Genomic DNA, 17019 nt, shown 5'->3' on the forward strand with positions numbered 1-17019 from the left:
GGATCGTCCTATACGCCGGGTGCACTTTAGTTGGGATAGACATAGCTGCCCATAGTGGCCCATAGTACTGTAATGTAATGTAACAAACTCTATATTTTGAGTGGAAATGTTGGGGGGTCGTCTTATATGCCCAGTCGTCTTATATGCCCAGTCGTCTTATACACTGGCAAATACGGTACTTTCCAGCTCTCCTTTCAGCTGCAAACTGAGAAGATGCTCAACCACCAATACAGCCTCTCCCTACAATCTGGAAAAACTAAGGACAGGGTTTGTCCAAGCAATCTTACATGGTGTCATTGAGAATAGTTTATAAACTTACATTTGTACAACATTTCTTTGTATTCAAACCTTTGGGATGATTGCTGTTATAAATGATTTCCAAACGGTTAAAAAAGACAAACAAACTGTGTTTAATACTTTAAACAGCAACTTTAAATTTTGGCTACAAACTTTACAGGATAATCCCAAACAGAGCCACACCTATCTAAACCCATTGCAGTTAAAGGTATAACTCTGTTCAGGATTGTATTGTTAATCTTTGATTAGAAGATAGACCAGTTGGTTAATTGGTGGGGACATTTATTTGAGGGAGCTGGTTTGACGGATGTGTCCTACTGTAATATGGAACAAAAAAGAAAATACAAAATTATCCTTTTTAACAATCAGTGGCAGCTTAAATGTTTGCTTACTTGGTGCGCCATGATTTATGGTCAATGCGAACAAATAAACAAATAAATAAATATATAAGTAAGTATGTAAGTAAGTAAGTAAGTAAGTAAGTAAGTAAATAAATAAATAAATAAATAAATAAAGGTTTGGAAGGTTTTTTAAGGCACAATTGAAACTTACCAGACTTGCTGGACTTGAAATCATGTAAATGCAGGTAGTGATAGCTCTGCGGTACTTCCTTCAAGCCTCTGAAAAACTATGATTTTATATCCAGCCTCTCTTTGGCAAGATTTTAAAATGGCTTGATCTACTGTGAAAACCCGAGTCCATGCTATAGCACTCTTTTCCAAGTGTATCTAAACAGTGAGAAATTACCTTATTATTGTTTTTATCTGGGAACAATGCGATGAACTTACTACTACAGATACGGACGCGAAAGGCAGGAGTGATAACAAGAAATTTTTAATAATAATCTTTGCATTGTATTTTCATTGAGTCACATTTGCTATAGCAATTATGATGACGATACTGCCCACATGCATGAGATAAAAGACAAAAATTCTCTTAGTTCCTGCACACAAGACAATAGGCTTTGAGAGTGATGCTGATCTCTGTATATCTGAGACCAGCAGTGGTCCAAATATATCTAACAGGTCAAGCTTTGAAATGAAGAAGCAATAAGCCAGTGAAATGGTACTATCACCGAAACATGATTGATCAATTGAATTCTATCAGAGACACTGGACAGTGAGATTAACTCAGGCCTGATAGGTTCAATGAGTTAAAGCATGATGTTCATTTCAGCTTCATTTCACCAGTCTTTGCTTGTGAAATTGGTCAATCAATAGAGGTTGAAGATCATATATATATATATTGGTGACCATCTTATAGGGAATATAATCTACTGTTGTCAGCTCCCGACTCCGGCTGCCTTCAGCGGGTAATGGAGACGGAGCTGAGACTCTATCAGGGCCATCAAAATGGCCTGATATCTTCTCCAAATGAAAAGTATTTTTGGATCTCTGATGATTTATCTTTTCTTTCTCTCTTCTCAGCCTCCCCCTCCCTCCTCCTCACGTTGATCTACAGCAAACTCCCCCCCCCAATACCCATCTTGGAGAAATATAGTGATTTCTCTTGAAAACATTTGTGCAATCATCAGTCGCACGGGCTGCAAAATATAAAGCTTTTTCTTAGTGATATTGTCCTTCAGAATGTAAAAGAACCTCATCATATAACAGGGTTTAGAAAGCCCAAATAGGGTACATGCAAAGAAATCTCCCATTGTTTTATGGCATTGAAATAACGCCTCTGTTATTTAAGACAGAAGGGCTGAAGTGTATGCCAGGTAAGTAGCAAATATACAGAGCTTCTCTGTTTGTAAACAAAACCTCATGAAACAGAGTCTTGGTCTATTTCTCAGTTATAAAAGAATGTGGCTTTTCAACCTGGTAATATTTCATTGGATTATACAGAATTTAATATGTACCATTAAATGCCCTTCCTAATTACTCCATGTCTTATTATAAGGTGGGATAAAGTATTTATATTAATCAGGGAAAGAATCTAGACAGTGTGGGCCCTAACTTCTCTTTATGAATAAGGACTATTCATAGCCTTCTATTCTATAGCTTCTTCAATTCCTAGCCTATCAGCTTAAAAATCACATGGCGGGATATATCTTATTAACATCATAGTAGCAGAGTGCAATAGCTTACATATTTTCTTGTACCGGCTGTATTTATTTCATCTTGTTTAATCATAGCAGCCTGGAGTGAGTCTAGGTTAGCTCAGAGAAAAATTTTGCCAGGATTGGTGGGCCAGAGTCATTTCCTGATTCAGGGAGGAGATGGCTTCCCCAGACACGTTCCTGAACTGAATCTGAAAACTTTGAGCAAAAATAGGTTTACTTGAAAGGAAATCACTCAGTGACGTGTAATGAAGATGTTTTGGGTTGCTGCCCAAATGTGACAAAACACTCTTCCTGAACCTGAGGGAAGTTGAGGAGAGCAAAGCCTCTATCTGGACACAGAAGAATGTGAGTCTTGGTGATATAAGGCTGGAATTGGGTGATCTCAGCAGAAGGTCCTTCTGTCTGGTGTAGGGGTCAGAAGACTGGGTTTTAGAAAACTTAGGTTTGATTCCTCAGTCTGCCATGGAACCTTGCTGGGTGATCTTGGGCTAGTCATTCTTTCACAGCAATACGCTTTCTAACATCTGACAGGGTATTCTGAGGATAAAACAGAGAAGGGGAGTATGATTTTGTAAGCTATTTTGGATCCTCTTTGGAGAGAAAAGCAGGCTATAAAGACATATAGAAACACATACATACAAATAAATAAATAATGGACTCATTAAGCTGAGTAAGCATAAGCAAGTTATTAACTAACAGCCTCAGTTCTTAGATGATTATAAGTGACCCACCACTCAAGGTTGTTGTGAAGGCCAAGAGGGCGAGGGTTTGGATTATAGTAATACTCAACGTTTTAATCATGAGCACTGAGAAAATGCAAAGGGATTTTCTTCAGATTTTTCTAAGATATAATATAAAATGTGGGAGTGACCCAACTTAAAATAATATGGATTATTTCTGGGTGAAAATGCAGAGGGTCACACTGCCAGCGCAGAAATGTGGTTAGGGTGAGGCTTTAGGGATTCCCAACCGGAGATCCACGGAACCCCAGGATCCACAGACGCTCCAGAAGTGGTCCACGGCATTTCCCCTCCTGCCTTAATGGACTTGTCCACAAGCTAGAGAATTGACCACCTCCACCCAGAGGGCTCAAGGGGTAAGTCATGGGTGTAAAAATCCAAGGGAGGGAGTCGGTTGTGGTGTTGTTTGGGGGTTCAGCCTGTCTTCTCAGCTTCTGCCTTTGTTTATGAACTACACGAGGTGGATCCGCTGTAGCAGTAGTAAAGTTGGGGAGCAAAAGAAGGGCAAAGGGTGCATGTAGTTATGTCACTTCTGGGGGTATGGGAGGGAGGCGTGGTCAGATGATATCACTTCTGGGGTCCTTGAAGCCTGAACATTTATTTTAGTCCACAGTCAAAAGGTTAAAAAATACTGCTCTAGAGAAACCCGGATTCAGATCTCCATAAGACTATAACTTGAGCCATTTTCTCTCCCTCTAACTTACCTTACAGAGTTATTGTGAGAATGAAACTTGTGTCTCCATGAGTTTCTTGGAGGGAACAGTGAGATAAGTATTTGAAAGGGGGCCATATAGAGGATGGAGCAGAGTTGTTCTCTCTTGCCCCGGAAGGACGGACCAGAACCAATGGGATGAAATTAATTCAAAAGAAATTCTGTCTAAACATCCAGAAGAAGTTCCTGACAAAGTGGTTTCTCAGTGGAACATGCTTCCTTGGGAGGTGGTGGGTTCTCCATCTTTGGAAATTTTTAAACAGAGGCTGAATAGCCATCTGACGGAGAGGCTGTTTCTGTGAAGGCTTAAGGGGGTGGCAGGTTACAGTGGATGAGCAATAGGGTTATGAGTGTCCTGCATAGTACAGGGGTTGGACTAGATGACCCATGAGGTCCCTTCCAACTCTATTATTCTATGATTCTATGATAAAAATGTGGTAGATTTACTTCCACTTAAGCTGAAATAAAAGTCAAAGGGGTTTTTGCCTCAATGTGGACACAAAATAAATGCTTTGACATAGATGCTTTTTGTCTCAGCCCAGTGGCTTGTTTTCATTTTCTTGCAAGTTGTGTGTGTACAGGAGTATACCGCTGAGTTGGTAGGGTTGTCAGCTTTGTCTGGGGGAAATTCTGGAGATTTGGGGTGGTGCTTGTGGGTGTGGAGCTTGGGGAGGGTAAGAGCTCAGAAGGGGTGTGATGCCTTCTGAAATGGCTTCCAGCAGATTGGGTATCTGTGGTGTGTTGATCAGCTATAATTTGGGGAGAATTCCAGGCCCCAACTGGAGGCTGGCAATCATAGGTGGATAAATGTAGTGTCATCTCAAAGAAGAGGGGGCTATTGGGGGCAGAGGTGAAGAGTTCTTTGACTGCATTTTTGGCTTGGGAAAAAAGAGCTGAAGGGCATTATGGTGTTTGTGTGCATCTGCATAGGTGAAAAAACACATCCCAGTCCTAATCATAGGTGAGACCCAGAGAGGTACTAATGCTGATACCAAAGAGCAGGGGCAGGCTGTGGCTCAGTGGTAGAGCATGTGTTTTGCATGCGGAAGGTCCTGGGTTCAATCCCTGCCAGCTCCAGTTAAAAGGACCAGGTAGTAGATAGTGGGAAAAACCTATTCTATGACCCTGGAAAACTGTTGCAAGTCTCAGCAGAAAATACCAACCTTGAGGGTATAAGGCAGTTATATGTTTTCATTATCTCAGTGGAACCTTTTTGGGTACAGTTGACTATCATGTCATCAAGAACTTTCACATCTCCTCCCGATTCCCCATGAGTGGAAAAAGTGGGGCTAGTGCCCATAGGGCAGCAGGGCTAATCCCTGTGGCCACACGACATTGGCACCAGCTGTCCTGGCCCCCTCCTGGGCCTGGTGTGTGTTAGGTCCTCTGTTGCCCTGTGTGAAGGGAACACAGAAATATATGTGTTCCCTGGTCTGCTGTGGGGACCAACGTGGCCTGTCCAGTCGCAGGCCCATGTAGATGCGGAAGAGCTGGGCCTTCCAGGTCTGGCTCCATCCCATCCTACAGCAGCCCGGAGGGCACAGAAAATGCCCTGCTCGACTCTACGGTGCTTTGTGGTGCCACGGGGCCATATAGGGCATTCCCTCCCCTGTGTGATGGAACCTTTCCACCATAGCTGTATTCATGGGGACACAGTAATCCGGGGTGGACAGCGTCCACTGCCAAAATTGGTCCCCTGTCGGGACACAGGAAGTGATGGTCCATGCTGCTCCACCGCAACACACTGGGGGCAGCCTGGTGTGGCTGCCACCGTGGAGAATTGGTAAAACCAGTATGGAAAGCTGGATTGGAGGGTTTTGCTCAAGGATAACATGTGTTAAGCTTCTTTGGTTGGCCTGAACTGGTTTCTTGATTCTTTGGATCCTTTATCTTTATTATCTTTATTATTGTTTGTTTATATGTTCACAGACCAGGATATAAAAATTAGACATAGTAAAACATTAAGATTTTAAAATATTCTGGAGTATGTGTGTATGTATTAGTCAATGTAAAAAAAGTTAAAAGGTGTTTGGTTCTTTAGATCCTGGCAGACTTGTCCTCGAGATATTGCTGGGTTGTAGCTGTTGCTGCTTGGAGTGGGTCCAGTTGGGGATGGTTGGGTTTTAGATGGGTTTTATTGTATTAGGGGTTTTAAATGGGATTTTATTGATTGTGACCCACCACGAGACCCACGGGAGTAGTGGGATATAAATCTAATTAATATATAAATAATAAATAAATTTGCTTGGAAATACATGGCACAGAGTGGTAAGGCAGCAGACATGCGGTCTGAAAGCTCTGCCCATGAGGCTGGGAGTTCAATCCCAGCAGCCGGCTCAAGGTTGACTCAGCCTTCCATCCTTCCGAGGTCGGTAAAATTAGTACCTATCTTGCTGGGGGGTAAACGGTAATGACTGGGGAAGGCACTGGCAAACCACCCTGTACTGAGTCTGCCATGAAAACGCTAGAGGGCGTCACCCCAAGGGTCAGACATGACTCGGTGCTTGCACAGGGGATACCTTTACTGTTACCTTTTACATCCCATTGATTTCAGAGGGTTAGGACTAGAATGCTAGTGCTATACATGAAAGCACAATTTCCCTACGTTATTGAACGACTGGATGAAGGATTCCTTTACTGTTCCCTGGAGCATATTTACAGTTTGAACTGTTAGAAGTCTGCCAACACTATTTTTTAATTATCAGAGATGTTCTGGTATACTCAGAACAATGTCTGATGGTAATGGTAATTATCTCATGTTTATGTGAGTACTGAGATGAATTATTACAGAGATTCAAAATGTGAGAAATTTCCCTACATGAGCAATTGTCACATTCAATTGTGAGCTATCACTCATTATTACAAATCACATACAGCCGGGGTTTTAGTTATGAAACTTGTGTGTTTCCCAGGTGTTGACATGACGTTGTTTAGCAGCACAAACAACAAATAAAAAAGGTTTTACGTTTATGGTAATTTAACAGTGCAATCTCACAGATTTATACCCTTCTAAGCACACTGAAGTTAATGGGCGTAATTCTGAATGGAATTGTTACTTTTTATCATTGCAAAACCATGGTGTTCTTTTTAAATGTTCACAGTGGACTTTCAGGTTCAAAACTGAATTTATTTCAGGAGTAGCTAGTCTACGGGCTTTCAACTACCACGGTCCCCTAAATCCCATTTGGAAAAGGCCTCTTTCTTCACAATTTATTCATATTAAAATGCAACAAACACTAGTGTTATAAATAGTATGCTGACTCCTTCCTAATGAAAGGTAACAAGTATTTAATAGCATAACACCTAAATTAACAAGAGGAGAAATTAAAATGAATAGTATTCTAATTGATTGAAGTTAAATGGTTCCATGTGTATGACCGTTTATGCACTGGGTACTTCACTGCCTCAACTCCCATGCAGGAACACAAATCGGGGGTGGATGAGGTGCACCAGGCCAAATGCTCCCCTGTGTGGGTTCAGGAAGAGGTGGGGCAACCTGCCCCAACTAAAACTCCAGCCTGCAGCCCGGCAGGAAACCTCCAGTGCATAAACGGTCTATACGAGTAGTGGTTTAGTACAGTGGTCCCCAACCTTTTTATCACCGGGGACCACTCAATGCTTGACAATTTTACTGAGGCCCGGTGGGGGGGATAGTTTACTCCTCTACTCTCAGCCACTGCCCTAACGGTCTCTGATCACTATAGTGATGTTTAAACATCCCTTCAAAATAAGATACAGACACGCCACAACAATGAACATAAGGAACGTTTTATTTTCATGGAAATTTTAACTCATGACAATGACAAATCAATGGGAACCCTGAGCTTGTTTCTCTGCAACGAGATAGTCCCATCTGGGAGTGATGGGAGACAATGACACCCGAAGTGTGTTGTAAAGGGCCGGGGGTGGGGGGAGAAGGCGTCCTTTGTGGCCCACCTCCAATTAGTTGATGGACCACATGTGGTCCGCGGCCCACAGGTTGGGGATTGCTAGTTTAGTACAGAAGGTGAATTATCTAAAACTGGGCACAGATAAAAATGTATGAAATTGGTCATTTTGAGTGGAGAAAGACTTTTAGTTACTATCTACTTAGTGAATGCCTGTCTGACCACCATAGGGCTTCTGGAACCCAAGTAATCAATTCAAAGCTAGCCAAAGTGTACTGCAGTGGTTTGAGTATAAGATTTGGGAATCCCACTCTGCTATGGAAGCTCACTGGGTGATCTTGGGCCAAGCACACACGCTCATCCTATCCTATCCTATCCTATCCTATCCTATCCTATCCTATCCTATCCTATCCTATCCTATCCTATCCTATCCTATCCTATCCTATCCTCATTTCATAAAATAAAAAGGGAGGATGGACAACTCTGCCTTTAAAAAAGACAGTCGACTCAATTATTTCAGTTTAGAAGGCCAGAAAAGTTTATTTAGAAAAAATATATGCTGCCTCCCCAGACATCTGCTTGAGGCAACTCACAAAGTAAAATCTATACATAATAAAATCATAACAATAATAAAGCACAAATATTATCAATATTAAAGACAGCAATAAAACAAGACTAAAGGTAAAGGTAAAGGTAAAGGTAAAGGTAAAGGTATCCCCTGTGCAAGCCCCAAGTCATGTCTGACCCTTGGGGTGATGCCCTCCAGCGTTTTCATGGCAGACTCAGTACAGGGTGGCCTTGCCAGTGCCTTCCCCAGTCATGATCGTTTACCCCCCAGCAAGCTGGGTACCCATTTTACCGACCTCGGGAGGATAGAAGGCTGAGTCAACCTTGAGCCAGCAGCTGCTGGGATCAAACTCCCAACCTCATGGACAGACAGCTTCAGACAGCATTTCTGCCGCTTACCACTCTGCGCCACAAGAGGCTCTAAAACAAGACTACTAGGGATTAAAAACAGCATAAAAAAGATGATTTTATGAGGGAGTATAAAATAGTATTAAAAACCATTCCATTAGTCCATAAGATCAACAGCTAAAACCCAGGGGCTTTCCGCACCGGGATCTTTGTAGCAAATTGGTTGCTGAATGAAAAATCGCCATTTAAAATAGTGGAATTCGTCGTTATGCATACCTGCCTTTGTAGTGGAATCCAGTTGCGTTTTGTAGCGTTTCCCACAGGCTTCCGGTCACGGCAAAAATCGCTAGAAAGGAAGCACTCTTGCCAAGCTCGTCCCGCCCCTGGCCGTCAAGCAGCCAATGGGCAGCTGTTAGCATGCTCCCAAACAGCCCCTTTCCCTTTAAGAAAGTTTTTTTTTAAAAAAACACACCCATTGCAACGAATCTGTGTTGATTCGTTGCAATGGAGAGACCCATCCAGCTGCCTGGTGTGTTTGAGCTGTCGTTTGATCGTTGCCACGCTCCCTCCGAGTGAAAAAAAAAAATCCCCCCCCTCTCACGGGCCCGATTTTCGTGTAAAAAATAAAGGGAAAATACATCAGCAAACGGGCTTCTCTGTTGTTTGTGTCCAAAGTGTTGTTTGTGCTTAGTGACTCTGGGGAGGGACTGAAGCCGGGGAAGCCTCTAAACAGAAAGAGGCTCGCTGGTGCGTTTATCCCCGCTCGCTCGGAGAAAAAAAAAATGGCGATCGCTTCGCCGGAAGATCAGAGGAGAGAGCCAGGGGGAGGGACTTTGTAGAAACCGCAACAATGTTAACGCACAGGTCTTTTTCGCTAGTGTTGCAGATTGGTTGCATGAGTGTATCGCTTTCCGGAGGGTGAATCCACTTTTGGGGATTTCCCTGAAAGCGCTACAAGGAAGCGCTTTTTGCGGATCAGTTTCAGGTGTGTGGCAGATTGTCAACGACGTTGTGCATAACGGCAAATCAATAGTGTTTTCAATTGGCAACCATTGTGCGATTTTGAAGGCGTGCGAAAAGCCCCCCACAAATAACCAGTTCATTAGAAGCTTGGATAAAAATAAATTATTTGATCTGGTGCCTAAAGAAAAAGAATTAACATACCGTAGGTTTCAGGTGAACCTCCATGGAAAGGGCATTCTAAAGGCAAAGTTTTACATCTGAAAATGTCTTATTTCTGGTTACCATCCAGTTTACAACTCCCATCTCAATTATATCCAGGCAGACCAAATACAGCTGTAAATCTCTCTGATTTTATACTTATTTTTTTTCAAGTGTATGATTAGGATACTTCTGATGTATTATTAGTTTACTCCATCTGTGTCCTTCTGTTCCTTTGAAGAACTTTGCATATGGTTCCTGGGATGTCTCCCCTTACAAGGGCAGAATTGAACAATGCAAAAGTGACATGCTTCCCCAAACATGGCACAGGTATACCTACTCCATCTCCAAAAACTTTCTGAGGGGGAGGTTAATGTTCTAACTGGGTACACAGTGATGTGATCAGACAAAATCTGAGGATGGACCATGTGATCTGCCCACACATGTACCCAATTTAAGTTGTAGGGTTTCCATTTGGGGTGGAGAAATACCTGGAGTTTTTTTTTTTTTGGGGGGGGGTAGAGCCTGGGGAGGGCAGGATTTGGGGTGGGGAGCAATTTCAGCAGGGTATAATGGCAATGAATCCAACTGCAAAAGCAGCCACTTTGTCCAGGGGAACTGATATCTTATGGCCTGGAGAATCAGACCTTTACTGGCAGTCACATTAGGCTTTGATACTGATGGTTCTTCCCCTCCTCCCATTTTTTTTCTTTACGAGGTGCTCAGAGGATATTCATATAAAATGATGCTGGTATTCTTTTAGCTCAATTTTGTATATATTTTAACAGTAATTTTGAATGGATTGACATGTTTTGCTTCCTCAGGAGAATTCACATTTGCATCTGCTAGAGGTAGCTGTGTTATTGATTGAATTTCATCTTCCCCAAGAAATCACACAGAACATTTTAATATAGGAGACTGGGTTGAAAGTGTTCATTTTCCATTGATAATGATCTTTAAGCGTGATTGTTCTGCTAAGTTGTACCCCATGGTAACTGCTTCAAAGGAAAGTAAGATTTCTTTGGACACAAAAAGTAGCCGAGAAGACTTAAAAATTTATTTAATTCAGACTTAAGAACTCCAGGCCCCACCTGGGGGTTGAAATAGAGGAAAAGGAATGACAACAGCTGTCTAAACAAATAAATATTGCAAAAGTCTCAACTTGAAAATGTCTCTCTTCATATAATTTTGATGTTGGGGCTTCGTCAGAATGATGTCTGTTTTTTTTCCTCTCATTTTAAATAATAGTTTTTCATCAGTGACAAGGCTCCTAAGTTACACAACAGTTGTTATTCCTTTTTTTCTAGTTCATATTTGTTGGTTCAACTGGTATTCTCTTTTTCCCACCTGGAGGTTGGCACTCTTATTCCATTATTAAGCTCCTTTGTTGACTTCAGATTGACTGGTCTGGCCTAGATGGTCTGTTAACCTTCTGCAACAGAATAGTATTATGCCTCTACATATCATATTCTGGACCTTGTGTTTCAGGATGAAACTTGTAAAGAAATTTGAACAATACGCGTAATTCACAATAATAATATCATTCTGTATAACTTCACATGCCCTACGAGAACAAGGCTATCGTTTTCAATAAAGCAGAAGTATAACTTTTTTGTGGTTTCCACATCACTAGCATTATATAAATATATAACTTTCAAGCCCAATTGCAAATAATGTTGGTTTAACCTGGAATTTAAAACAAGCATTTCCATGCTCTACAAGAAGGGGCTTCTGGCCTTTTGCTATCATGCAGTTACCTACCAGAGTTTTAATTTTATAAGCCATGGTTGATTAAACCCAGCACTAGTTCTGCTAGACATTATATTATTTGGAGAAGTGGGGAAAAGATACGGTGCGCTTTTTATGTGTTTGTTCCTTTTTGCCCTTTTGTGTGCCAGAATATAATTTTTGTTTAGGTTCAGGCATCCCACAATGCAGATACAGGAATGGATTAATCCCTCTCCCCCTAAAACCAGAAACCAAAATAAACAAGCAAAACAGAACAGAACTGGTGATTACCATTGTTTTTGTCAATGACAGAGCCTAAAATGTACAATATTGGGCTTCAAAAGTATAATTTTTTTTAACCTCAGAAAAATCCACAGAAAATTATGAATGCTATAATTCTTTGCCTGGTTATTTTAATGTATTGTGTGTTGGTTTTTGTAATTTTAACTCTGTATTTTAATATTGTTGTTAGGCTCCACAAGCTGGCTGGGCCAAGAGTGGTGGCCTATAAATATAGTCAGTCAGTCAGTCAATCAATCAATCAATCAATCAATCAATCAATCAATCAATCAATCAATCAATCAATCAATCAATCAATCAATCAATCAATCAATCAATCAATCCATCCATCCATCCATCCATTCATCCATCCATCCATCCATCCATCCATCCATCATTCTGATTCTTCAAAGAGTGGTTCAGTCAGTGGTCAGAAGATAGAATTACTTTTAGCTCCAGATTTCACTGTTGGTTCCTAATTTAGACATTCTTAAAGCAGATAGCCAAATGTCTTCACTACTTTTGAAATGCAGACCAATACATAGCAGGGATAAAATGTATATCAATGAAGTCTGTGGAAGCTTTACACTGAGTTTAAAAGTACCAGCTGTAGTACTATTCTATTACTATATAAAAATGGAGTAGAAATGTGTCTTCATGGATTCCGTGGCTTGGATCCTACCTAGAATTTTTACATGTGCAATTCCACCTCCTGAAGCAGCCCCCAAATGCCTCCCGAAATGCTGTCCATGGGACAACTTCCCTGGGAATAGCTAGGGGAGAAGGTAATCAGTGGAATGCTTGAATGGGAAAATCAATAAAAATTGTGCTTGCAGAAATCCTATGCTGGATTCAAGACTATATTTACTATTCTGTAGCATGGAATTACTCTGGAAGCCAAGCATATCTTCGTGAACATTTTGCCCTGTGCTATAGATACTTTTGATTCTTTTCACATTTAATTAACTGCCTTAAGTTATTCAACTGCTGTATGATCTTGAAGTGTTTCCCTGTGCTTCTTCTGGGATAAATTTCTTTTATTACTATAACTTTAAAAGTTAAATTTATCAAAGGTCATCCTGAAATTAAAGAAAAATACACAAGTTTTATAACTTCTGTTATAAATGTATAAAAATCACATGTAAAAAAGGAAGTGGTTACCATTATAACAGCTATATATTTGTGTATGTATTTTTTTTCCCTCTTGGAAAGGTATTCAGGAGTCTCCAGTACCAAATGGCCATTCTCTTCCGGGTAGAGATTTCCTTCGGAAACAAATGCGGGGAGATCTTTTCACCCAGCAACAGTTAGAAGTGTTGGATCGAGTCTTTGAAAGACAACATTATTCTGACATCTTCACCACAACTGAACCCATCAAACCAGAGCAGGTAATATTTTAAGCAGGTTTTCCGTCTTCTCTTTGTTCCCAATACCAATCCTTTTGATCAGCTATTCGTTAAACGGTGTTTGATGTCAGCCATTTGATATCCAAGATTTGATATTTGTCATAATATTTGAAATCTGGTTTCAGTATTTGATAATCTTATTCAATATTTGCTATTGATACTTTGGATTTGATATTCTCTTTTCTGAAACCTACATATAATGATATATGGAACCTTTTTAAATGAGATAATGACAATGCAAGAACAGAAAAAGGGTTAGGGGATGTGAAAAAAAGGATTTAAAACTAAGTAGGAAGAGCATATAAATCAAAGGGAAATACAGACTTATAGCCTGATTTGTTCATACTGAAGAAAACTCCAGCAGATTTACAGTTAATATAGAAAAATAACAATCCATAGAAAGACCTGACCAGATTGAACCTCATCTTTCATGGAACCTCCTAGGATTCTTTGTGGTCTTTATAGTAATCAGGCTTGCTGCTAAATTAAACTAGTTTGGCATTTCCAGTTGTGCAAAGAGGTAGAATGCTCATGGGAGCATTTCTTAGATCGTACGTTATATTTTGCTTTTTAAACCATTTATCCTATTTTGGGCTCACTTTCTTCATTTTAACAGCAACATACAGTTGTATTTTATAAGTCTACTTTCAACCTTCCTTTTCTTTAAGTTTGGTAGTCAGATAGCTGTGAAAGCATTCAGTATGCCTCAGACTATGTGCTTCATTATACTAAAGTTACTTAAATAAAACTGGACTTTACATTTAATACGACTCTTGTTCTTTGAAAAAGTTACACCCGTATTCTATCTGTTAATTTATCTGCAGCATCAGTTGAATCAGTCACTGTCACAAGCACCACAGATAAAAGTTTTTTAAAAAGTGTTTTTAGTGCCTTTACTTCCCTGTGCTTATTTTGGTCAGAAATTTTAGCTAATAAATTACTTTGGGCAGAAAATTAAAGTAAGCATTATACTGTCCGTTTAAACAATAAGGCCATAAAGTGAATTCAAAAACTATACAACACGTGCATTTAACAAATAAAACCCCAAAGATGAAGAAGGTATGGATTGCCCCAAATTTCTTCATCCTCAGTGGAAGCCATTTTCTTTATCCGAAAATAGGCACATTGTATCGTATTTGTCTACTGCAAAAATTATGCATTTGTGATGTGAGGGAGAGAACAGAACAGTCAGGAAGTTGCAAAATTAACCAGTTTAAAAACTAGATTAGATAAGATGAGACTGAAGAACTCAGTTTAGTTTTTAAAGATGATTCCTTTCCCTTTTATTAACACAGTCCTATTAGTTTAGGAATTATTGTTTGAAGTTTGTGGTGGCATTGGATTTTACAGAGGGCTAGTAGGAAATAAAGATTGGCTACTAAGCCTATCCATGACTTGTAAACTGGATCGTCATGGATCACTCTTCCACAGTGTTGCATTTTGGGCTTTGGGGTATGCTTAGCTGATTCTGGCGAATGAGCAGTAGGTAACAGACATCCCACCTATCTTACCACCAAAGCTTTGGCCCACTGGGTCAACACTAAATGCCCAGGCCAGGGTTTGGAATGGAAGAAACGGCTGCTCATCTGAAGTGGCTACCAGAACAACTCAAGTCAGAGGGTGAAGAGAGACTTTGTGTGAGTATGAATTAGGGGTAGTCAAACTGTGGCCCTCCAGATGTCCATGGACTACAATTCCCAGGAGCCCCCTGGCAGGGGGCTCCTGAGAATTGTAGTCCATGGACATCTGGAGGGCCGCAGTTTGACTACCCCTGGTATGAATGAATGCTTGCCAGCATGGTGTGGTGATTAAGAGAGGTGGCCTATAATCTGGAGAACCAGGTTTGCTCTTCCATTCCTCCTTCCACTCCTAACCCGCCTAGAGCCTTCGGGGAGTGGCAGGCAGTAAATTGAAACAACAGCAACAACATGCAGCCAGCTGGGTGACCTTGAGCCAGTCACAGTTCCTTCAGAACTCTCCTCTCAGCCTCACCTACCTCACAGGGTGCCTGTTGTGGGGAGAGGAAAAGAAGGTGACTGTAAACCCCAACGCCTTAGGGTTCTCATTGTAGGTTCAAGAGGTGCTGATGGACAGAAGATATGCCCAGCGTCTGCTGCCATACTATTGGTCCCATTGTCACGGCAGTCCCTCAGAGGCTGACTGTCATTCTCTTGGTGGAGAGGTAGCCCTGTGTATGTTGAGCTACCTGGTCTAGCATGCCACTGTTTGTCTTGCTAATGTATTAGGTAACATTGTTGGATTATACAGGTGTTTTTGACAATGGGCCTAGAAATGGGAAGGCACTGATGATAAGATTATAAGATTCATAGGGAGAACCACGGTGGTGATGGAAAATATCATTAAGTCATGGCTGATCTATGGCATTCCCATAGGTTTTCAGGGCAAGGGACATTCAGAGGTGGTTTGCCATTTCCTGGCTCCACATCCTGACCCCAGAATTCACTGGAGGTCTCCCATCTGGGTATTAGCCAGGGCCAACCTTGCTTAGCTTCTGAGATCTGATGAGATCTGGCTAGTCTGGGCTACTGACTGCTGTGATTTGTTTTGAATTTGTACTTTGTGAATTTGCACAGAAGCAGTGAACATTCACCAAGCTGCAAACATTCACAGGGCAGGAGTCACTGGTGGAGGGATGGGGTAGTTTCGTGTTTCCTGCATTGTGCTCAGAACTGGGTTAGATCACCTTTGGAGTCACTTCCTGCTCTATGTTTCTGTCCTGCAGTTTAATTCAGATCTAGAGGCCATGAGAACATTTGGCTGTGAAACTACATTTTTTTTGGTAAGTTCGCATAACAGCAAAGTTGAAATGCTTTTATGAACCATTAGGTGGAGTTGACTCTGTGAGTGATATTGGTAGCAAACGGGTGAGACAGAGCAGAAGTCCAGAACACCAAGTGTTTGAATAATAATCAAAAAGGTCACAGAATTCTGTTTGGTTGTTCTTTCAGCTCGGCAATTTCAGTGTGCTGAAACTAAACTAAGAGAAAACAGGTTGGGAAAATGGACTTCTGGAATTATTTTTAGCTACATTGTACAGGGTTTAAATGGAAATGTCGTTTACAAGGCACACAGAAATGAGAAAGCCAGGTACCTGGCAGAAATGAAAAGGATGCAACAGTGCAAACATAAAGAACAAAATGTGTAGTTTTTTAATTCCGTATATGTAAGAAATGTTTATTGGTTACTTATTTTACTTGTTTATCGTCTGCCTTTCACTGCACTGGGGGCCCAGAGTGGCCTTAATCATTCTCCGCTCCTGTGTTTTTATCTTGATAACAAACTTAGGGGTAGATTAGGCTGCCTGTGAAACTGTCCCAAGGTCACCCTCATTCAGCAGGCTTCCAAGGCAGAATGGGGAAGCTTGGCAATACCTGGTAGTTTGGCATCTTGCAAGATATCAAGTTTAAAATCACGTCTTGCTCCAACATACTAGTCTGCAACCCTTGCATTTGGGTACTGGAATATGCATAAAAGACATTGAGGAAGAACTTCTGCAAAAATGAACCCTCGAATGCACTAATGCAGGGGTAGTCAACCTGTGGTCCTCCAGATGTTCATGGCAGGGGTTCATGGGAATTGTAGTCCATGAACATCTGGAGGACCACAGGTTGACTACCCCTGCACTAATGCATTCCATGCACGCGTCTATGCCTTGACCCACACAACGATGGCACCCGGCTCATGTTCCAGGAAAGTTTCTTTAGAAATAAGATTAGTTTCAGTTTATTTATTTGATGTTGTAGCCACAAGCCTTAACATTATTATAAAATGAGGACGCTAAAATAAACAGTCAACATCATAATGTATA

General features: G+C 41.1%; 1 protein-coding gene across 5 annotated transcripts in view; it reads left to right on the forward strand.

Annotated features, from left to right (window-relative positions):
* Positions 1 to 17019, forward strand: part of PAX5 (paired box 5) — a 265617-nt gene that overhangs the window by 71742 nt on the left and 176856 nt on the right. For 4 of the 5 annotated variants that reach the window (XM_077345566.1, XM_077345567.1, XM_077345568.1 and 1 more), the window contains exons 6-7: positions 12997 to 13172; positions 15934 to 15990. In XM_077345566.1, the coding sequence (XP_077201681.1) occupies positions 12997 to 13172; positions 15934 to 15990 (233 nt within the window). The remainder of the gene's footprint in view (positions 1 to 12996; positions 13173 to 15933; positions 15991 to 17019) is intronic. The other variant, XM_077345569.1, reaches the window with a different exon arrangement.

The sequence above is a fragment of the Paroedura picta genome, chromosome 7, assembly GCF_049243985.1.
Source record: "Paroedura picta isolate Pp20150507F chromosome 7, Ppicta_v3.0, whole genome shotgun sequence".
Taxonomy (NCBI): Eukaryota; Metazoa; Chordata; class Lepidosauria; order Squamata; family Gekkonidae; genus Paroedura; species Paroedura picta.